We start from the raw sequence: 24063 nt of genomic DNA, 5'->3' as shown, positions 1-24063 counted from the left end.
AAATGCAGGCTTATCGCTCAAATTTTTTGCTTTATCAGTTAAGTAAGCCCCAATGCAATAAATAGCCAGCATTCAGTCTGGTTTGTGTTTCCCTGCTACTAACATCTGTCGGCGCTCGGTGCCTTTGTTCAAGTGCTTGTCAAAGCACAAAAAATTGAAAAAAAAAATATATATTAAAATAAACGTTTAGTATTCGTGAGGTTGATCATTTTTTAAGGTGAGTGAGTTGTTGTTTCTTTTGTATTCTCAAGTGCAGGTTGCCAATTGAGAAGGAAAGTGTTATTTCATATATGGACATAAGCATATGTAGATATTTATATGTGTGTTGGTTGCCTTCAAGGCGGGGGGCGTTCGTCGGTCAAAGTCATAAATGAGTTTTAATTGCTGTTGTGTTGCTTATCAGTTAGATTTTATGATCTCACTGCTACAATTGGACATGGGGATCTCTCACTGTGTAATCTTATCCCGATGAATGAATATACATACATACATAAGCAAACACAAACCCAAAAATCAATCTTAATCTCCATCCCAATAACTACTAAAATCAACAACGGCTCTAAAATCACTTAAAACATCAACTTAAATACACTGAGCGTCATTATCGAATGGGCCACTCCTTAGTTTGACTTATTTTGCTTTAAGTCCGGCGCAACTATTGAAGCAAAAGTTATAAATTGATCGAGGTATAAATAAATTGACTAGAACCTAAAATATTAATGTATACACTAATAGAAAGTATGAAAAACTAGACAGAAACTATGTTAAATAAATGTACAAAACAAATTAACTATAATGCAAATTCAGATGATCTTTTGATACAACTCTTTTAACTACCCTCATTCTAGTTAATACAACAAAATGAGATTGATTATTTTGGAAACCAGTGATTCGGTTGGCAAATGGGCAGCCAAATATGTGATGAAACGTATCAACGAGTTCCAACCGGGACCAAATAAGTAAGTGATTGATATATTTGGCCATTCACTGACTGAATAAAAATATACTTTTACGATTTCAGATACTTTGTGTTGGGCTTACCCACAGGCTCCACACCATTGGGAATGTATCGAGAGTTAATTGAATTCTATAAGCAGGGAAAAGTATCGTTTAAGTATGTAAAGACATTTAATATGGATGAATATGTTGGCTTGCCCCGGGATCATCAGGAGAGCTATCACTATTTCATGTGGCATAATTTCTTCAAGCATATTGACATAGAACCCCTGAATGTGCATATATTAGATGGCAATGCCTCCGATTTGGTGGTCGAATGTAATAAATTTGAGGAGGAGATTAAAGCGGCTGGAGGAGTCGAACTATTCATTGGTGGCATTGGGCCAGATGGCCATATAGCTTTTAATGAACCCGGCTCATCGCTGGTATCGCGCACGAGAGTAAAGACCCTGGCCCAGGATACCCTGGAGGCTAATGCCCGTTTCTTTGACAATGATATGACCAAGGTTCCCAAGCAGGCCCTAACTGTAGGTGTGGGCACTGTTATGGATTCCAAGGAGGTTATGATACTCATAACGGGCGCACACAAGGCCTTCGCCTTGTACAAAGCAATCGAGGAAGGTGTTAATCACATGTGGACAGTCAGTGCATTCCAACAACATGTCAATACCTTGATGATTTGTGACGAAGACGCCACCCTAGAGCTGCGCGTCAAGACTGTAAAGTATTTTAAGGTATGCCCGGATGCTATCAGCAGTTCTATTTCAACATCCCTTGCACCTGCCCCATCTGTGGGGCGTAGTTAGTCTTAGCCTTACAATTAGCTTCTATTTAGAGGTGTTGGATAACCAATTTAAACTGCTTTTCTTCTTCCCTCAATAACACATTTGTTTGGGTTATTTAATGGTTTTTTAGTTCAACGAGAATGGAATATATAATTATATATTAATCTTATTCTTGGGTCTGGTCGTCATATTTTGACCATTTTACAGGGCATTCTAAGAGATATAGATGAAGCTGCTATTCAGGAAGGTTATACCAACTAAATCACAAATGTAAAGTATATCTACAATAACTGCGTTCAAATTTTAAGCAATAGTAACTAAATAATAACTAAATTCCTTAATCAGTGATAATTGAACATTAAATGAACAAATGTTTGATTTATAGAATGTCATGAGTTAATTTTCTACAATTTATAGGTTTCAAATAGTACTTTATTTTAACTAAATAAATTGATATTTATTTTTCGTTGGAAGTTTCAACTTCCACAAAAGGGATGTAATTTAGAGGAAGGACTATTGTCCTAAACAGTAAGGGTATTAAAAATAGAATGTGATTGAGGGCAATTTTTCAATTAAACTTGCTGTATTTTAACATTGCTTTTTTCTATTTTAAATTCTTTTTGCAGAGCTTAATGGATGTGCATTCCAAACTAATTGAGCAACAAAAGGCGGCAAACTAGCTCGAGGAACAGAATTTGACTATGTGAAAAAATACCAGAATTGTTTTCAATATGCATATATATATTTTTGTAGTGTTTATTTTGTATGTAATTTAAGGTATATGTATGTATATAAAGAATATAGAGTAAAGAAAACTTTTGTTTTGAACAATTACAATCTTAAGCTTAGGGAAATCCTTAATTAAATTTACATATACAATTCATCTTTAACTGCGAGTGAGGATTTGCTTATCGGTATACACAAATTCCTCGTGATCCTCAATTAGGCGGAATAATTCCTTCGCATAAAAAACAGAGCGCACAGATTCTTCCAGTATGAGTTGATGATTCTGAACAGCGCGACGCACTTGCTCGTGGATGAACATAGCCTCCAGACGCTTGGCTCGCTGTGTAATGCGACAAGCCTCGTTATTCCTCATGTTCACCTCGCCAACTGTGAGATGCCTTTCCACTGCTGGTTGATGACGAGCTCCGTTGTGATGATAACTGCAGATGTCGCTTATTACACCGGCATTGACGTTGAAGATGCCATCGGCTGCACCAATAACGCTCTGGCATACGGCCGAAGAGCAGATCACTTCCCGTTTCAACTTTTCGTATATCAATTGTTGGAGGACATTGTGGCGAGCAGAGCGAAAGTAGTCCCGTCGTATATATCCGTGGCTGCGGCCAATCTTGTGACGCATGGGCTTGAAATTCAGGATCTGGGTACCCCAGGTGTTACCACGGGTCGGCTTACGGTTCTTTCGGCTCAATCTGTCCTCACGGAAGAGTTGACGTTTCACACGCTCCACACTTGCCCGCTTTAAAGTCACTCGCTCTGGTTGGAGGCAGACATCCACTTGTTGCCAAATTTTTTCACGACTTGCCAGGGATGTATTTGGTTCCCAGTGCAGCTTGTGACCCAGTCCGTACATCAGATACAATTGTCTAATGCACTCGTTTAGAAAACTTCTCTTTGTGGGGCTCTGATAGTTGGGCGGACTGTTGATTATGAAATGATCCCTCTTGTAGACCACACAGAAACCGTTTTCACCGCTCAACATGCCAGGGCGCTGATAGACTATTAACTGCTGATCCTTGTAATCAATGGGAGAGTTAAATATGTATATCTGATTCTCGGCGTCCATCGGAGAGCGGAACATCAGCAATTCCTTTTGTGATGATTGTGAACTGTCCATGTCGATTGAGACTCTAAGTTGTTATGATATAGATTCTCGATGATTAAGCGATTTATATACACGCACAGGTATGCTCTGGACTCTTTGACCTGTGCAAATCCGGGCAAGTCGTGACACGAACTTACCTACCCGGCGCTTGGGTTATTTTTGGGTCTACGATTACAGAAAGGATAATGGTAAATGCCTTCGTGTTAAGTAGGTAGTCAGGAAGCATCTAGCCCTATAAGATGTTGGATCATAAACTGAGAAATTCCAAACACCTAATGTGTAAAATAGGAATTCAGGTAGACAAAAAAAGGAGTTCCCCATTGGAACGAAAGACATACCGAAAGTGTGGAAGGGCTGTATCTTTGTTTTTACAATTTTAACGTCTCAATAAGTCTTGGGTTACCATATGTGCTTCTGGCTAGTTTTTCATAAAATAACCTAGATATACATACATTCTTTAGTCGTATTGAATAACGAATTAAAAAAAAAATAGAGAAGGCACAAAATTTGACTGTCATCTCTGTTTTTGGGTTTCATTTGGTCGCCACTCTGTTCTGTAAATGAACTTTAAATTTTAAATGCAGGTCTATTCTTTTCTAGTAAGCCAAATTGGAATTACATATGAATATCGTCATTCTAATTGACACTATAATATATAGGACATTCGTTACTTACGTAGGTTCCGACTCACTTGCTTACTTTTGCTCACTTACTTTATGTTAACGGTTTCCAGTCAACTTCAAAGCTCACGAGAAGTTCCTAAAATACCAACATACCAGTGTTGTATAAGAACATTGGATTAACCCCCTTCTCTAATTTCTAATGAACACTAGTATACCGGACAGAAGAAGGTGCGTAGATATTGCTCTGTGACTTTTTGTTAAGGTCCAGGTTTCCGGACACCAATTAAGAACGAGCTGCTCAATTATTGTGATCAAGAAAATTTTCGAAGAGGTCACAAGAAGTTTCTGAAACACTAGTATATCAGTGTTCTATAACAACATTAAATTTAGTTAGCTAAGGTTTAGATGTCAACACACGTGGTGTGAATAACTTGGATTCCAAAAGTTACTACCTAAGTCCTCAAATAACTTTTCTCAAAATAGGCTATTTGGGAATAAGAAATCACGTTATTACCTAATCCATCGCAAAATAACTTTTGTCAAAATAGGCCATTTGGGAATAAGAAATCACGTTATTACCTAATCCATCGCAGGTGTTAGTCATAAAAGATGCGCCATCGAAGACAGGTAAGACCTTGACAGGTATAAACTTTTTGGCAATCCTTTTCCAAATGTTGGCATATAAGACCTCATGCAAATTACTTGCAGCTGTCAGAGGCGTTTGAAGCACAATTGAAACCTCATCATCACGAGCAGCAAGAAATGGGCAACGTAATGGATCGCAATATGTCATTTGACTCTGGAAGCGTAGCTACACTGGAACCGCACATGGATGAGCTGGAGGATGAGGAGAAAGAAAATCAAGAGCCCCAGGAGCAGGCGGTACCAAAACAGGCACCCAATCTAATGTTCCATGTGTATAGCTATCGCCAGCAACTTAGTTGCAAGAAGCATCATGTTATGAAAATGGCCACATCAAAACTGATGCTAACCGAGGAGTTGCTCAAGTTGCAACCGATCAAACACAAAATCAGCTCTCACTCAGCAACATCCTTGGAGGATTACTACGAAATACCTTTGCTAAGCGATGATGAAATGGACGACAACGATGTTGAGAAGCAAGATAATGGCGATCTCTTGGTCACTGAATTGACAAACCTGAAGAACTATCGCAAGGAATTACGTAGCATCATCCTAGATGTGGCCACGGAGAAATTCAAGAAGAGCAGTAATAGTAAGAAGAAACTTAAGAGATTAAAGCGCCGCACTCTAATATCATCGAAGAAGCCTAGCAAGAAGAATAAAAATAAATCATATTGTGGCGACTGGAATCAGCAACTCGAGGAGCCACAGTACGAACAGGACGAAACTGAATCAGCAGAAGTGATAATCATTGACTAGGGCTCAGGCCCATCCCGAAACCAAGTTAACTTAGATTTGATAAAGAATTACTCATTAAGTTAAACTTAACCGTGTAACCGTTGTAAAATGCTACTTAATTTATTTTATCCAACATTAACCTTACGGATAACCATTAAAACGAACAATTGTCCTCCATTCGTATCTGGTTTATATGCCTAGGGACTTGCTTAATCCAAATCAAAGTTCAATGCTCGAGTCTGGCCAACTCCCCTGCTTCGCGTTGCATAATTAAACTGCCAATGACTGCAATGCAATTGATTGCGGCGTTTGTACTCACTTTAGCGCTTCTTTTTTTTTTTTGAGAAAGCCAAAGGACACTTGGACACTGTGTCGTACATATATGGGATAACAGTTGAAACTTAAATGAGACTTTAAATGATTGAAAAAACGCAAGCTTCCTGTATTTAAGATGTAAATGCACAACTTTATAGTCAGAACTTTCCATCGGTGGCAAATGAAAATGCCGTCAACTACACCCAACTCTTCCCTCTATTATACTCCAGATTACTATTTATAATACATAGAATTAGAGTCGAGAAACAAAATGTAGTCTAAAATTCTCCAGTGAAAGTTAAACAGAAGTGTGGAAAATCCATCAAATTCGCATTTCGATGGATCCGAAACATATTTTAGTTTTAGTTATTTGTAGTCAATAGTCAATAGGCTGTACATGAAATATAAATATTTGTTGACTTACTTTTTATGATTTTTTGATAAGGCACTGTTTCTGTCTTTTTTGGCCCAATCTAATCCAATTAAATTAATGCAACCCAAATAATAAATCAATTGTGGGTCAAATGCCCAAAAAATACCAACCAAAAAAGTGACTCTTAATTGGGTAGTTGTAGATTTATAAGTATTTCTGTATGAATGTATAATATATATATATATGTGGTTGGGTAAATTTGGGGTGGCTACTATGAACTTGTCCCAGAAATGCGAATGGGGAAATTTATGCAATTAAACAAAACGGAAAAATCCTTCTCAAGGAGGAGCAATTATGGTCCATGTATGTAAGCATTTATGAAATTATGCCGCAACGCCCCTCGTCATGGGGTCGGTGGCGGTGTGAGTCCTCAAACTGGGTACGCACTGGCATACGCAGACAGGATGTCGATGCAAGGATATGCCTGACACAAATTCCCTTTTAACTTGCATAACAAGCTCCACGAGTGGATTCCAAATAGCACCCCAGATACGGCAGAACAGGCGACAATTTGAAATTCTTTACAGAAACCACAGAGTCAAATTGTGACATGCACAGCAGCCACCACCAACAACTCGACCAGTCCCAGTGCTAGCTCTGAATGTGACCATCGAGTAAACAACAAAGGAACTGAAAGTGGCACATTCCATACTTGGGGAGGAGTGGGCCCTCTCCTGGTGGCCACCATCACGCATGTGTAACTGGTTGTTAATTACTAATGACTAAGCAACAGGAAACTTCTAAGCATTTTGCTTTAATTAAATTTTTTTCTGCTAAAATATTTTATTAATTATAAAGCAACTCTCCTTCATTTTTTTCTTGTGCCCAGTTGCAGTTGGGAAAAATGTGCAACCCTTAAGAAAGAACTCGAAACTTCTTCGAATGCTATTGAATCGAAAGGACCGACAACTTTTCCTTACTTCCTTCCGGTTCTTTATGGCTTTCCCAATTTGTTAATGGTTCTCTGCTGTGACTAATCTGAAAACAAGTTAAAAATTGGTTCTCTATTATTATTTATGCAGTCCTTGGTTGCGGATTGGCCCAGTCAATTAGGCTAGTATATGGATGTAGTTTTGGCTTAAGCCGAAGGCCCTAGTTGCTAGTGCTTGTATAATATAGTTAGGTTGATAGTTTACAACTATATCCGATACTAATATGAATACTTGTACATTTATTTACACATTTCGAACGATGAAAATGAATTTTCTCTCTTATTAAATCCACTGTTAAAAGGAAAAATCCTACAATTTTGTTGTAACTTCAAGTAGGCCTTTGTTGAGTTTCTCCAAAACGAAAACCCATATGTTTAGTCAATCTAAGTAGGCTTAGTCTCACTTGCTAACTAGCCAAATCGATCTCCTATGCTGTATACTGTATTTTCTCATTCAGTTTTTGAGTCTCACAAAATTCATACGTTTCATTCGTTCCGTTTTCGCTCCTTATAGTTAGTAAAAAAATTTCAAAATTCCAAAAAAATTTTGATCTATTCAAAAGTGTGTTTAATTTTTTATTGTCAAAATTGTAATCCATCCATTCCTCCATTTAAAAAACACGGTTTTGCAGTTCCTTGGCTCGGTCGATTTCCATTTGTGTCGTGTGTGTGTGCGCGCGTGTCGACGGAAAAGTAATACAGAAAGGATCGAAGTTAAATCTATTTTCAGTTGAAACAAAGGAAGGAAGGAAGAACGCAAGGCAAGATGAGTGACCACGTTGTGTGCCACAAGTGCAACGAGGTGATTACCAAGAGAATGATCACGGCTTTGGGAAAGACATGGCATCCGGAGCACTTCCTATGTCGTCACTGCGAGTCTCAGATCGAGGATGCCACATTCAACATTCAGGATGGTGAACCAGTGTGCTCAAAGTGCTTTGTGGAACGCTACACGCAGACCTGTGCCGGCTGCAAGAAGCCCATTCTGGAGCGTACCATTTGTGCCATGGGCGAGAGTTGGCATGAGAAGTGCTTTTGCTGCGATGGCGCTTGCAGGGAGCCGCTGGCCAATCAACCCTTCTATGAGCGACAGGGAAAGGTCTATTGCAAACAGGACTACGAGGACCTATTTGCCGCAAGATGTGCCAAGTGCGAGAAACCCATTACCACAGATAGCGCAGTGGTAGCGATGAATGCGAAATGGCATCGCGATTGCTTCTGTTGTAATCGATGCGAGAATCCCATTACCACTCAGACATTCACCGTGGATGGGGACAAGCCCGTGTGTCCAGCCTGCCAGGGATAATCGACTTAGCCGTCCCCTAGATCCCGTTCCATATCCAGTTTCGCATATTCAGCTTGAGGTTTAGGTATTGATTGATTCATGCATTTATAGTTTTTGTTATTTCTCGTTTCGGAATCGATTGAAATCCTATAAATGCTATGTACTCTCACTACTCTGGGGCTCAACAAATAAACTGATCCATCCCAGACAAACTTAACATACATACATACATGCATGCACACCGACCCACACTACCACATGATGTATCCACAAAGCACTAAACATCCACAGATATCCAAATACAGTCACCACCTTCAAAACACCCAAATTAAAAAAGAATTTGCTGGTTTGCTTTCCAAGAGGGGGTAATATTTCGCCTTAGAAAGTAAATCGTTTGAATAGTTCCCACAGATAACTAGGTGAAACAGTGATAAGAAACCCTTTCCCAATGTCTTTAAATATTTGCCAAGATGCATAGAAGATATGAAAAGTACTTGGGCATGAGATCATATTTCCGCAGAAGGTCTTAAGCTGCATTCCCTCTGGCAAACGTGGTTATCTCTTTCATATTTCTGTCATACTTGTGTTCATTATCAGCATGCTCTCGTCTAGGGATGGTGATAACCACCACTGCGAACAGTACCAGCAGCAGCTACAGTACAAGGAAATGGAAAATCGCGCGAGGGTGTTTTCCACCAAGCTTCGGCAGACCACACGATACGATGATGAGCGTCGTCGTCATCGTCGACCACAGAACTTTGTTTTCCCTCATGTTTTTAGCGGCCTTTCTGTCATTCCCCTGTGCAAGCGCGTGCGAAGCGGTTCAGTTTCACGGTTTTTCCAACTTAACTAAAACAGCGAAAATTGTCAAGACGAGAAAAATATCGCAAAAAGGTGGCTAATTAATTGAGCATGTAGTGTCTAACACGAAAAAGACTGTTGCCCCATAATTCATTGAGCACTTGGACAATTTAGCAGACTGTGAAAAAAGCCAAGTTCCAGGTGCAAAGCATAAATCCAACTAACTGACGACAAGAGCTAAGCCTGTGTTTCTTGGCCGATTGGCAAATTTCGAAAGTGAATGTTATAAAAAATTTGTAAAAAAATATATAGAGTATGTGTTTTACTTTATCATTCTTGTTGAAAGCCACTGGATTCGAGTGTGTAAATTCTCTATAACCAGTTCACATGTTAGGGATCTCAAGAAGCTCGAAAAAATAATTTGTTTAAAACTTTCAATAGCTTTTTCTGTCTAATTAAAGCATAAGAAATTTGCCAAAATATGCTGAAACAAATTTATCTAGAAATTGTTGAAATATTTTGGGTATTCGGCGGTTTATATATTAGCATTCATTTGGAAAAGATAAGAACTGCAAAAGCAGAAAGGCATGGAAGGCCGTATTACTTGATAGGATAAAATGGCAGAGGTAAATGAGTTCAGTTCAAGATTTCATATATAGAAGTTCAGTGGAAGAAGGGTATAGCCGCTTTGGTATGGCAGAGTCGCATTTTTGAACATCTCAATTTCATTTCCCAAGCGAACCAAAACAAAGCAAAAACTTCGTGAGCTTCACCATTTTGGTCATAGTTTCAGATAAACTTCAACTTTTGTGTGTTAGTGCTTTTTTTTGCAAATGCATTAGTCTCGGTCACAGAGTCGGCAACTGTTTGCCTAATGAACTTGAGTCTAAAAAATAGCTTTGCTTCATTAATATTGATATTGTGTTTAAATTTTTGTTAACACTTTTCAATTTTCGAATTGGTAGTCATTTGTTAAGACAATAAAATTAAAAATACTTGCAAGTTGCGCCAGGAGAAATGTTAAGGTTCATTTTTCATTAATGGAAGCTAATTAAAATGTAGTTATATATGGCAGTAATGACAGATGATTAATTGAAAACATATGTAGTGATAATTGTGATTAACAATTATTTGCATATTTCAATTTGCAAACTGTCATTACAATATCACACATACGCCGCATAAGCCCAAAACCAAATATTTGTGTAAGCAGCAGGTAAGCCCCCACCTGAATCCCGAACTAAACCTTATTTCTAGGAAACCAAAAAAAAAAAAAAAAAAAAAAAACACAGGAGAAGGAATTCAAAATGTGCACAAAAGACAGCGAAATTCTTTGCGCTTTTTCTGTTTTTTGATACAAATACACTGGGGGACGGGGGCTGGTGGCTCGGGCGGGGGTAGGCGGAGAGACAACGACTTTAGACAGCGGCCAACATTGTGGTGGCAGACAATTTCAAGTCGCAGCAGTTGTACTTTGACTTTTGCGTGTGCCGGTTGTTTGTCGTTTCGCTCGTCGCGGAAATCGAAAGAAAAAGCTAAATTAATTTTTATGGCATTTTGCCTTTTTCTAGGGTGGGAGGCGCAACAGGACGCACCTTAGAAATATATATATACGATAAATACATATATATATATATCAGCTTCGAATGCTACAATGAATGCCCCAAAATGGCATTGAACCTTTGATCGTGTAACAAAATCGGATAAATCGGTTTGTGCAACTTGTTTTTGGAAGAAGCTGAAGTTGAAGCCGATTTGTGTCAGTTAAAGTCAAAGAGCATGTCATTAGCATCGCTCAAAAGATTTTGAGATGTCAACTTTTATATTAAAGTGCTGCCCAGGTGCTCAAGTGTCACTCAGTCAGTCAGTCAGTCAGTCAGTCACTCAGCCAGCCAGCCAGACAGCAGTGGTATACAAATTGCTTATCACGTTGTTTGACTTTGAGTCTCTTTTGAATTATGCGTGCTATCTTCCATTGCCATTCCCATTCCCTCAGCCACATGGTCGCTATGGCTCTGGCTACAATTGTCTTTTATTTTGTTCCGTACTTTTTATCACACCTGCTGTGAATCGTTTGGATACCACACACACACACATTCATACCTATGCGGTACTTTGTTGTGAGTGTCTGTAGCACTTCCATAGTATGTAACTAACCTCGTGAGTCGCACATTTGTTTTGCTCTTTTGATGGCACGTCCTCCTCCTACTCCTCTGTGTACTCCACCATCTTCACGTTTTCGAGTGTTTGCCAGCCATGAGCCGTGATGGGTACTTGCATAGAATTCGTTAGTTTCGAGTTTGCCTTTTTTACATATAAATTTGAAACAGAGCAAGAGCTCAGCTCAGTAGAAAATTAGAAGCTGCGAGATTCAAATGCTCTTCCCCACAAGGATGCCTGCAATCCAAGGCCCATTGTTCTCAGATGAGGCAACCAATCTAAGATCACTATCGAAATCCACTCCTTCAATGTAGTTTTGTTATGTTCCATTTTATTTTACATTTGATTCGCCCCCCCCGACCGAATATGCTTATGACGACTCAATTAATTTCATAAAATTAAATTTCTTTTGTTGAACTTGACAATGCCAAAACGAGCGCCGAGACGAAAAAAGAACACATAATTGTGTCTAGCTGGGAAATGAATTGGCAAAATACAGAGAGGTTCACTTTTTTCTCGATGGGTTTGGCTTAAACATTAAGTCCATAAACGCCACCAACCCAAATGTTTAAAAATAGAAACGCCGAAAAGCCATTTAAGCATAATAATAAAATATCAATAATATTGTAAAGGCAATAACAACAAAAAATATATCAACAATTTCAGAGCTCAAATTTTAATTGCAATAATCAGAATTTTGTAGTCCCCGCGGCTATGGAGTGCTTTGAGTGAATGATAAATTGAACAAGAATGGGTCGTGCAGGCGGTGAGGGGAAGTGGGGGATGAAGAACACACAGGCCGTGTGTGGGCGCCACTATCAAACAAAAACAGCAACAGCAACAAAAGGAAAAAGTTATTAATAATAGAGCAGCCGAAAATATTTTGTTGTCTATTATGATACCCTGTCATCGAAAAGTTCTCAAGTGCGAGTCCGTGCTTGATTAGCATCAACAACTGAGCCGATCATGCCATTTCTGACTGTCTATCTGTAGGATGAATTTGGCAAGTCTTTGGTTTCGGTTAATGTGTTAGCGGGTTTGGTTTTTTATGGACCCTCTGTGCGACACATAGCATTCAATAAAAAGTTATTATTAAGTTGGCCATTAGCCACAACCCAGATACATCGGTTTTAGAAAGACAAATTTACTACCCATAAGGCAGAATAATTTGAATGAGTTTCATTCGTTCTTTTTTTTGCAGTTTCAAGGGGTATCTTAGAGTTGATCTTCGTCACGTTTTTGTTTATTCTGTAATGTTAGCATGTTTTTTTGTTTTATTTTTGTACTTTATTCTTTTTTCGCACATTAATTGATAAAATTCTGCTTATCAATTTGTGATCAAAGTAATTAGGCGCGCTGTGTAGTCGCTTGGCAAAGAACAACACCAAAAACAACAACAACAACTGTGGTAAAAATGTGAAACTTGCGTTAAACTTCCAACATAATTGTCAATAGAATTAACAATTAAAACAAAAAAAAGACCAAAAACAATAAGAGAAAAATAAGTGAAGCAAACAATTGGCTGAGTGGCTGAGCAAACAGCAAAATCCGACGCCGACGTCGACGTCGCCAACATCGCTGCTGCTGGGTGATAAGAAGAAATTACAGTTATTTCTTTTCCGTCGACTATGGCTGCCTCAGACTTGCATGGCATTACCGTTAGCCGGTCTGTCGCCATTTTCATAGTGCTGCTGACAAGTGTCATTCTGGAACATCACAGCTGTTTGGGTAAGTAAAACAAACCGTAACAAGTAACCAAATTTGAAAGAGAAACAAACGAGATAAAAAGAGAAATGACAGTCAGATCAACAGTACAATTTGTTTGTTGGGACTCTCCCATATATGGGATACCCACTATATACATAAGTAGGGTATGCCAAAAAAGCTAAAAAATTTACAGCTGAAATTTTGAAAATATTTCGTTTTACAAGTAAATGAGCTGTTAAGCAAGATCTGGCCGACACAAGCTTCTGAGAAAGTTTTTAATAGGTATCCACAAGTTTATATTTCGACACATCCGATTTAGTTAACTAATAATCTTGCTTCAACATTTAAGAATGTAAATAAACTAAAGAAACAAACGAAACTATGTAACCATAGACCTCACCAGTTAATAATAAGTAAAGAGAATTAAGTTTTATTTTAAATAAACCGATTTACTGTAATTAGTAGTGAGGTTTAGATAGAAACAAAGCAAGTGTTCAAATGTAAATACCTAACAATTATAATAATATCTTTAATTTGTATGGAACAAGAGTTCGGACAACTTAACTAAAGTGATGTATGTAAATGCCTCGGGCTCTATGGAGCCTCCTTCGACAACTGGTCACTGGTTTACTAGTGCCATTGCGAAAAGCAAAATTTGAAAGCAAAATGAATGCTTTTACGAACAAAAATAAACGAATCGAGCCACACACCTATTGACTTAATTGATTTCCACATAAATTCATAAGAGAATGTTTTTTTTTTTTGTAAATAGGGGCGGGGCGACACCTTTAACCTGATGGAATGGACTCTGTTTCTCAGTGCGTTCAACTTGAAAATGCAAATAGAAGCCGAGCAGAGCAACCAAGAGTCAATACAGAGACGAGATAAAGGCCGAGTTGTTATTATATGTACATATGTATGTACGTATAGTCCGAACCCAGGTCAGCTGTCGACAAAATGTTGGCTCTCAACCCACCCTCGTAAAATTTGATATGCCTTTGCCATTTGACTGCGTGATGAAATAATTTTTGGGCGTGTGCCCAAGCTGCTAGACACAGCTAACTGCTCGCTGCTGCTTACCTTGCACGTCACACAAAGTTCCTTTTATTTTTGATGAGCCGTCTACCCGGAGTGTGGTGAGGTGGGGTTGTCCATCTGTCCATCTGGCTGGCGTTGACGAGTCCGGCCATGCCCACTATATCGTTTACGCGTATGTCAAACTGCCAGTTCCAATTCACACCTGTACCGGGGCCCCAATAAAATGAGACTTTATTTTAATAGAGCAAACGGCAGTTCAGTCTGAATGATAAACCATCACACATCACATTACAAAGAGCCTCACCGCAGTGTCATAAAGGGGTTAACACTATGCATATAGAGTGATATCTTCAGGTACATTCCCACGACACTTAACTACCCATTTAGAAACCATTTATTCAAAAGATTTGTAAACACGAACAATTCGAATCGTCCGATAAGCCTGTGGTCTGCATTTTTGTGGCTAAGACAACATGCTAGAAGTCTGTGCCGAATTCAAATTATATATCCTGACTACGTCCATGGCTCCAGAAGGAAAAAAAATTTACAAATCGATTTGTCTTTGTCGCTGTATTTGCTTCTAGTATGAATTATGGGAAATAAATATGACATATGTAAATGTCACTTTGTATTCAAGGTTTTCTTATTGTTCTTGCTTGAGTTTTGCATAATCAAAATCAGCTCTGTTATGAGTTAAGATCTCTGTATCTGTATCTCTCTGTATTTGTCTTCGCCACTGAACTGTCGCATCCAGATATATTTTTTGCAATGCTTTTCGACTCGACTCAACCATTGAATGCGCTCATATATGTATGTATTTTAATGTATTTAAACCCGCTGGCGTCTTTCATTTCAAGTATAAAGCCCTGCATTCAGTTTCTGTTTGCATGAATACCTATTTATTGATTCCTTGGAGTATTGGGCAGTTCGGCTTGACAAATACCCTAGAAATTTTAACTAATTGTTTTCAAGCTATTAATTAGATGTAATTAGCATAAAGTGTAGGCTCTTACACAAAACAAAAACCCAATGTTTGACTTTGACAAATGTGCAAATGTTAGACATGGACGTGGTGGTTCTCTGGTGACAGGAGCAATTAGAGAGGCAACCCCATCGATCACAAAGACAGAAGGTTCACATTCTAGTGAACTCCATGATGGTATAACACATAGATACAACACATACATATATGCACATATTTACGTACACATATATATAAATATAATGTCGGTGTCATGGAGTCGACTATTTCTGTCATGACAAGTTCATGTGCCTTTTTCCAGCTTCTTTTAATCTATGGATTTGTTTATGAAAAGAAAAACAAAACTATATTATTAGAAATCTCAAGATTCATGTAAATCAGGAAAATTATACCTGACCCTCTCTCAACACAAACGTTTGTTACCAACATTTTAGACACAACTTAGAGTGCAGAATATTCGACCAAACATCTGCACAATTCCCTGGTTTCTTTTGACGCTTTTTATTCAATTTTCTTTTGGGGCCAGAAAGAACTTTCAGTTACAGTCCAGGAAATAAGCAAAAACAATTGAAGACACTTGTCTGCAATGGTTACGAGTGCCATGTGGCGTCTAAGCGAGGAGTGAAAGTGCCCAGGAGGGGGGACGATAAGGGGCCAACGGAAGGTATTTAATAATGGAACTTGTCTGTGCAATGTTGAGAGTTGCGCCAAAATCTGTAAGAAAAGTGGGTCCAAAAACAACCTTAGACACAGACCAATTGAAGTTGCCAAGCCAAATAATCCTTAAAATAACTAGAGGACATATGAGTAATGAAAAACAGAAACAAATGCATACAATGAAGCAAAAAGGAAAAGGACAAAGAAAAAGTTTTCATTACGCAGCAGCAACTAGCAGACAAGTGTAAAGTCAGAGATGAGATGCTCACTGGAAATTTGTAACAAGAATGAGTCACACAAAAAACAGGGAGTGTATGCTAGGATAGGGGGATGCGACAAAGGACATTGCTCTACAACAAGGCCAGCCAGCAGAGCGGTACAGATGAGAAATCGAGTAGAGAGCAAACAACTGACGACCCAATTCGATGCAAAGTCAATTAATTTTGAGCTGATTAATTAGTTTATACCAAACTAGTTGACATTTCATTGTCGTTGTCTGTGGGCCGCACCTCATTTGACAGTTTCGGTTACCTTTTAGCCAGCCATCCAGCCAGACCAAGTTCAGGTCCAACAGGACTCCCTGTTAATGGTTAGTACTGAACCATAGGCGTAGCCAGCACTTTTATACTAAGAGAGATAGCTTCACAAGCCCTACATATAGAGAAAGAGCCACCAACTGATTGAACTCCTTTGACTACGTCCATGTTTTTGTCCCAGTGTTTCTTGCCCTACCATCAATTGTTGACAATGTTGTCATTAGCGCACGAGTCCAATCACCCTAACTCGGCTTGAATTTGTGTTGGAGTTTTTTAATGCTCCATTTTTCCCTGTTTTTAATTGTCCCCCTGATAGATTACCTTTTGTTAGTGCTTAATTCCAGGCTGTGGTCACCTTTTTAGTATGGTTTCGTTATATTTGCATTTTCACGGTTGTTGACTTTTCGTCTATGTCGTCTTATCCCTTGGGACACATTTTGGAGACGGTCAGGTGAAGTAGGAGGTACAAATCATATCACCATTTGCTTTAAGTTTTATGTTGTCATAAGACGATTAGGAGATAAGCCAAAGCCTGAAATCTTAATTGATATGTTAAGGGGAGCTAAGCTGATTTATCAGAGGGCACGTTTGAAAATTGTTCAATCTCCTTCAGTTAAAGTTAGGTAAACGTACCTTCCATATTTATTTTTCACAATTCACATTTCCCTTGGGCATTAGGCCGTAATCACCACTTCTATCGCTAGGGGCGTACGAAAAGTCAACAAAAATTGCTACTAATTGGATAATAGACGTGCCTCAGTCAACTTACTAAATACCTGTCGTAATTAGCAAAAGGAATTGCCGCGCCAATTCTCTGCCCATTATACATCATTAATAAAAACCTTCTTCTAGTGTTATGAGAACAAAAATTATAAATTATAAAATATGTTCATTACAATTGCTGACGCTCAGGCATGCGAAAAATGCTGATAAAATATGTAGTAGATAGTCGACGACAACAACGACTACGAGGACGACGTAGAACGACTCCCAGGCACGCATATTTAATGCCATTTTAAATGCTACCCAAACGGGGAGTATGTCCTTGCCTTGTCTAAAAAAATGTGCCCCATGTGTCTTTAATAAACTTCAACTATGTGGGAGACGCTTTATGCCAAATGATGGCGCCAGCATCCTGTTTATGTGACGCTTTGAAGAGATGATAAAGTGTTTTAGAGGAATGCCAACGAAAGGAGAAATCCAATTTAGCTCAACTAAATCCTAGGTCCAGATAAATTCATAAATTCTTATTTATTTTCCCAGCACAATGAAAATCTCAGCACTTTAATAGACTCAGTCACCACAAACTTAACACCGCTTTTCACCATTTTCCACTCTATTCGAAATGTGTTTGACACCCTCCACTTAGCTTGGGTCTTTTTCCGTAGCATAAAATTAGGCGAGGGCACAGGAAAATTTGTTACCAATTATGCATTCGGTTGTATTTTGTTTACGCCTAAGAACCAAAGGGAAAAACAACAAACGCCGTTATCGTTATCACAAAATCAATACGCAACTTGATGACGCCGGCACTTCAATAATTCCATATTATGAGTGGGTGGGTGGTTCGTGCGTGTGGAGTATGGGGTAAGTGGGTGTGGGGTGTGGAGTGTGGTGGGATGGGTATGGTGGCCAGACAACGTTCCAATAACCCATATGCTAATAACTAATATCTGTATTATATTTATTTATCGCTTGTATTGTGACTCGGATGTACATATGCAAACACACGACCGCAACAGCAACAACAATAACCACAAGAACAACAATTGGTTGTCATTAGTTCTGGAAATCTTATCAAATTACGTATACGCCATGTAAAATGTTGGTCAAAACGAGAATCAACCCTCGTCCTCGATTGAGGTCAAAGCAAGCTTATTAAACTAAATAATTTGATTGGATTTAATGTCGCATATGAGTGCGTATGTGTTTGCATAGGAGAGTGATTTGATGCTGATGGTTAAATAAACCCTTCGAAAATTATGACTCGGATTTTTGACTGCCAACAATGACTCGAATCATAACGTAACTAAAAAGAATATCGTGTAAGACTTTAGTGAGCTTGTCCAAACGAGTACTATTTAATCATTGACTAACTTTTGTGAGTTGTCAGACGAATGAGCAGAAAATGTAAATGCTCTTGACCGACTGTCAGTTTATGTGACCCATGGGAAAAAGTGGTTATACATATCTCAGCCACAAGTGGTGTTGGTAGTGGTAGTGACGCCATCACACTTCAACATTAACGCCTTTTTTTCTTTTTGTATTCCAGCTCTTGATGTTTATTTTCCCACCACATCAGTGAAATTCAATCTACCCATCAATGAGGAATCGGAAAGTATATTTTCCAAGATCCCCTTGGCCCAGTTTCGTGTGTTGAATGTAGAGAACAATCAGTTGGCCACTGATTACATGTACAGTCTGGAACAGAATCCTTTGTTGCGGATCAATGCCAGTTCTGGAGAGGTTTTCATGCGTACCGACTATAAGCCAGTAAATGGAAGCGTCAAATATGTGTTAACCGCTTTTCCACGCAATCAGAATGAAGAAGCACAAATTGCAGTCGGAAAAGACAACAGAGAGGAAGACCGAGAGGACTTGCTGCAGGTTGCACATTTAACATTGGAAGTAGTCCCACAAAAACTAGAAGAATATTGCGCGGAATTGGAGCATATTTGCTTTTGGTCCTCCGTACATTACACCATAGCAGAGACGGACATATTTTCATCACAAATGGGAGTCAGCAAAAAGAGTAACTCCTTCGAACCTGTTCTGGTTGGAGCTCTAAACTCCCGGGCAGCCAAATATCTGTGTCATCATATGGTTGTGGAGTACTCGTTGACAGCGGGTAGCTCACATTTTGCATTAAAACAGAATCGTTTGTATACCAAGCAACCGCTGGATCATGATGAGCTGAATGGACTAATGGCGCGAGCTGGACAATTGCAAGCAAAGATCACATGCACAGTCAAGGTATCCGAAATGGAACAGCGAAAATTCTATCGCAAGTACGACATCAAAATTATGGATCGCAATGACAATGGGCCAAGATTGCAAGAAAAGGAGCCCCATTTCAATTTCTACATGGAGCAGCCTTACTTTCACGAGGTAAGGCGAAAAGATTTCGGCTAGACCTAAGCCAGACAAGAAGATGGACAGACAGACAGACAGAAAGTTGTCTACTAGTTGTCTGGGTGCGGACTTCTCCTCTATTGAATTCACTCATCGTATGATGAACGCCCCATAGACACGCAAGCCCGTCCAACCCCTCCATTATTTGGTCATTACCAAGTCTGAGAGTCTTCTACACCCCCACGCGGACATAGATAAAGTTAGCCATTAGAAACGCGTAAGGTTTATGGGTTTTTATGATTGGACTATGACAGCTTTTGTCCTCTTAAAGAGTCAGCTTTAAGTTTTGTTTAAGTTCTGGGTGTCCTGAGTTGAAATTATGTTGTCATGTACTTGCTGACATGAAGTCCGCCAAGCCTATCCCCAAGGATCTGCAAAAAATTGTGTCACTCTCCTAATGGAGGAGTAATTGGCAGGGTACTAAAACTTGAAGCCATTACAAATTGCTACACAGTACATACATATATGTATATACGCTATAGGTGGCTCCTATTTAAATTATATTCTACAATAATAATATACGTTTTTATTATTTCGTTTACCAACATGTCACACAATTGCAACAAGGCACAAAATTCGGAGCATGGGTAATGGGTGTGTCTAGCCGTAATTGAAGTTTATGTGAACAGCACATTTATTTCAATTTATTGTCCATGTTTTACTTAAACGAATTAGGTAACCTAGTTAAGCCACAGAGATTAGAAGAATTTGACTTCTTAGCTTAAAACATGAAGATTAAGTCAACTTAGGAGAAATCCTCCCAACTGAATGTCTTGCCCAAGAGACTCATTTCTGTGTGTCGTATGTAATGGCAGATCCCTGAAGGTGTTGAAGTATAACCCTTTTGGTCTGACCTTGCTAACAATGAAATTGAATGAATATTATAATTACCCAGAAGCATTGCCCTTGGAGAGACAGATAGAATGGCTAAGTGGCAAAGGTTGCAATTTCGCCAGGGAGGGGGAAATGGTAAATGTAATTAACATTGGCCAATGCAAAATGCTAATGAAGACTGCTCCCTTTTTCCACATATTTTATTTTTGTAGAACGAGCCGGTGGGCGATAAAATCATCTACTTGGACAAGGACACTTTAGCTGCCAATGAGCATTTGGGTTATGCCATTCACAATGATACAAATGGATTGCTGAAGCCCGATTGTCATGCCTATGAGGCGGATCACACGGGCAGACCTCATACCATAATCAGTTGTCGTAAGTTTAAAATTTCCCTCTCTTGCAGTATCCTGTGCAGAGATTATTTTATCTGTTTTCCTTTTTAGAACTTAGATTTGTGCGCAGTGGATTCCTGCGACAGACGCCCTATTGCCTTACTCTGGAGGCTAGAGATCAATCCATAAAGCTGAAGCACATCAATATATCGGCAAAGGCCCACATTTGTTTGCACGTGGATCTGTCCCGGTTACAGGAAAGCAACCAAGATCATCCACAGGCATTGCCACTGAGCTCGCGTCAATATAATGTTTACGATAGTCCGAGTGATTTGAGTGGGGTAAATGGACTTCAAATAAGCATTGACTATGAAAAGAATGTATTTGTCTATCGAACGGCTACGTTATATTCTCGAGTTGCTCAGCCGGAGAAATTTCTGGAACTGCAGCGTATGAAATTTATCAATTTTGGCCTTAGCGAGGATAAAACTCGCGCCTTCAACATTACGCCTATATCGGGTATAATCTTTGTCCAAAATGTCACGGCCCTGGCGCTGGCTTCGGAAACGGTTTATTTCCTCAATGTCACTTGGCAGGATCAACAACTGGAAAGGGAATCACACACATTTGTCATCAATGTCCATTTGGTTGAAGGAAGGCCAGAGAATGCTAGTTGCGAAGTGAAGAACAGATCCCGTCCACAAACCTGTGCGCATGTCAAATATCAATCCCAATGCCTCAAATATTGTGGGGTTGCAACAAACGGGGGTGCCTGTATGTGGCGTGGCTCCAATTCCGCCTTTTTCGGGCGCAACTATGGTTCTTGTGTGCCCGATGCCCGTTACTGTCCTGATCGAATATGTGATTCTTTGGAGCAAAGGAATGAAAATATTTGCCCCCAAGATTGCAAGGATGCCACTAAAATTGTTGGTCCTCACACAAATAATGATAACCATAGGGGCATTTTAAAGGGTTCTGGCACTTGCATTTGCGAGCATAATGGCAAATGCTCTTGTGGCCCTCTCATGGAAGAAGAATCCAACAGATCATCGCGACCGCGGAAGCGTAAAAATGAGACGGACACTGATTTGATTTTGGCCACAGCAGCAGCAACACCCCTGCTTGTTGATGATCGTAGGCAAAGTACGACGCATGAGAGTCAGGATCCCCTTTTGCTCGGTGTCCTTAATGTGGCCAGTTTTGAGTGCAATCGTTCCTGCTTGCTTATCGTGATTAGTTGTCCATTGATTTTCATTCTTCTTTTACTCTGCCTACTGGTCACTCAACAAAAACTCCTTCAGAAACGCCTGGGCAAACAATCTCTGACTCCTTTGACCAAGCAGGCTCTGCCAGACACCAACAGCGGAGCCGGCGGAGATTTACCCTTAATGCCACTTCAAAGCAATTTTAAATTCGAATCTACCGATTCAAAATGGGAATTTCCTCGTGATCAATTGCAGTTGGACACGGTGCTGGGCGAGGGCGAATTTGGTCAGGTCCTGAAGGGTTATGCCACACAAATTTCCGGTTTGCCTGGAGTCACCACGGTGGCGGTTAAAATGCTTAAGAAGGGAGCCAATTCGGTGGAGTATATGGCTCTGCTATCCGAATTCCAATTACTGCAGGAGGTCTCTCATCCAAACGTTATCAAACTCCTTGGCGCCTGCACTCATTCCTCAGAGGCTCCCATGCTAATCATTGAGTACGCCCGCTACGGTTCCCTGAGAAGCTATTTACGGCTGAGTAGAAAAATAGAATGCGCTGGAGTGGATTTCAGTGATGGCGTTGAACCAGTGAATGTCAAAATGATGCTCACCTTTGCCTGGCAAATATGCAAGGGAATGGCCTACTTAACCGAACTGAAGCTAGTCCATCGGGACCTGGCGGCACGCAATGTCCTTTTGGCCGATGGAAAAATTTGCAAAATATCCGATTTTGGACTAACCCGAGATGTCTATGAAGACGATGCTTACTTGAAGCGATCACGGGACCGTGTGCCAGTCAAGGTAAGTACCACATACAATCACAATCGGCATGGTTGATTGAAAAAAACTCTTCCTTGTCTTTTAGTGGATGGCACCTGAATCTCTGGCGGATCATGTGTACACCACTAAATCGGATGTGTGGGCATTTGGTGTGCTCTGCTGGGAACTTATAACATTAGGTGCATCTCCCTATCCGGGTATTGCACCACAGAATCTCTGGTCACTGCTTAAAACTGGCTATCGCATGGATAGGCCAGAGAATTGTTCGGAGGCCGTTTACTCCATTGTTCGCACCTGCTGGGCTGATGAGCCCAATGGACGACCCTCGTTTAAATATCTTGCGGCTGAATTTGAGAAGCTACTGGGCAACAACGCTCAGTACATCGAGCTGGAGACCAATGCCGTGTCTAATCCATTATACTGTGGTGATGAGGCCGCACTAATGGCAGAAGGTCTCGGGGAGCCCGAATCTCTGGAACACCTGTGGTCACCACCGAAGATCTCGTTCGACTCACACGATGGAGCCATCAGCTATGACCTGTCTATGACCGACAATCAGCAGCAACCGACGACAGCATCATCATCTGTTGCAACCACAGCCCCGCCCGGCTATGATCTGCCGCGTCCGCTGATCGAAGCCCACACTATCGAACAGGTTTTACGCTATGAAAATGATTTGCGTTTTCCCCTTAACATACGAAAATCCAGCTGCACCCCCAGCTATAGCAACATGACCAGCGCTGGACCCTCAACAGGTAATGCCGTTGCCACATCCTTACCGCATTATGCTGTGCCCGTGAAGCGTGGACACTCCTACCTAGACATGACCAACAACACACTCATACCAGACAATTTGGATAATCGTGATTACGAAAAGCATCGATCAAAAACCATTTCATTTCGTTTCTCCAGCTTGCTAAATCTAAAAGAGTCTGCGGAATCCAACCAAACAGTCCACGGATCAGATGATGTTTAAATCCCTTTACAATTTTTTACGTACATCTACTGCGCCTGTCTTTTAGTTCAAATTGTTTGTTAATTAGTTTTAATTTCCTATAGCTTTACATAGCCGATGCCAAAAATTATTGAAATTATGTCTACATCGAATACGTTGCCTTTGCATTTCCACAAAACTATTCCAATTAAGATTTGGATTTCACTATGATATAGCCAAATTTAAAACTTATTGATAGCATTCCACATTTATTCCATTTATAACCATTAATTATCGCCTAATTCGAGAAAACCTAAATGATTTAATTAACCAATACGCTTTTTATATATACACACACAAAAAGTATTCCAAAGTTGTCTTTTAGATTAACATTTTTTATATGA

The 24063-nt window shown here is 39.8% G+C and overlaps 4 protein-coding genes and 1 pseudogene across 5 annotated transcripts; 4 read left to right on the top strand and 1 right to left on the bottom strand.

Annotated features, from left to right (window-relative positions):
* Window positions 1-68: 68 nt before the first annotated feature.
* On the top strand, window positions 69-2557 carry Oscillin (glucosamine-6-phosphate isomerase Oscillin). 2 transcript variants are annotated; one of them, XM_068294498.1, is made up of 5 exons: window positions 69-217; window positions 849-959; window positions 1022-1691; window positions 1950-2012; window positions 2369-2557. In XM_068294498.1, exons 2-4 carry the CDS (start codon window positions 862-864, stop codon window positions 2001-2003), a joined length of 822 nt encoding a protein of 273 aa, XP_068150599.1. In that variant the 5' UTR covers window positions 69-217; window positions 849-861; the 3' UTR covers window positions 2004-2012; window positions 2369-2557. The 2 variants fall into 2 exon arrangements, with proteins under 2 accessions (XP_068150599.1, XP_068150598.1); XM_068294497.1 differs by lacking the exon at window positions 1950-2012 and having other exon boundaries at window positions 70-217.
* Window positions 2558-2628: 71 nt separating this feature from the next.
* LOC137580885 (uncharacterized) lies at window positions 2629-4099 on the bottom strand. The gene is made up of 2 exons (XM_068295022.1): window positions 3930-4099; window positions 2629-3863 (listed from the first exon to the last, which is right to left on the bottom strand). Exon 2 carries the CDS (start codon window positions 3601-3603, stop codon window positions 2629-2631), a length of 975 nt encoding a protein of 324 aa, XP_068151123.1. The 5' UTR covers window positions 3604-3863; window positions 3930-4099.
* Window positions 4100-4671: 572 nt separating this feature from the next.
* LOC137581311 (uncharacterized) lies at window positions 4672-5771 on the top strand. Its single transcript, XM_068295520.1, has 2 exons — window positions 4672-4841; window positions 4923-5771. Exons 1-2 carry the CDS (start codon window positions 4824-4826, stop codon window positions 5613-5615), a joined length of 711 nt encoding a protein of 236 aa, XP_068151621.1. The 5' UTR covers window positions 4672-4823; the 3' UTR covers window positions 5616-5771.
* A 1944-nt stretch (window positions 5772-7715) lies between these two features.
* On the top strand, window positions 7716-8878 carry LOC137580884 (transforming growth factor beta-1-induced transcript 1 protein pseudogene; annotated as a pseudogene).
* A 4082-nt stretch (window positions 8879-12960) lies between these two features.
* Ret (Ret oncogene) lies at window positions 12961-23796 on the top strand. The gene is made up of 6 exons (XM_068294189.1): window positions 12961-13247; window positions 18712-18989; window positions 19035-19547; window positions 20618-20783; window positions 20852-22746; window positions 22811-23796. Exons 1-6 carry the CDS (start codon window positions 13148-13150, stop codon window positions 23699-23701), a joined length of 3843 nt encoding a protein of 1280 aa, XP_068150290.1. The 5' UTR covers window positions 12961-13147; the 3' UTR covers window positions 23702-23796.
* The last annotated feature ends 267 nt before the right edge of the window (window positions 23797-24063 follow it).

Source organism: Drosophila tropicalis, unplaced genomic scaffold (genome assembly GCF_018151085.1).
Source record: "Drosophila tropicalis isolate 14030-0801.00 unplaced genomic scaffold, ASM1815108v1 contig_845, whole genome shotgun sequence".
NCBI classification, from domain to species: Eukaryota; Metazoa; Arthropoda; class Insecta; order Diptera; family Drosophilidae; genus Drosophila; species Drosophila tropicalis.
The sequence above is the reverse complement of the archived record's forward strand: the minus strand, read 5'-3'. Positions and strand labels throughout refer to the sequence as shown.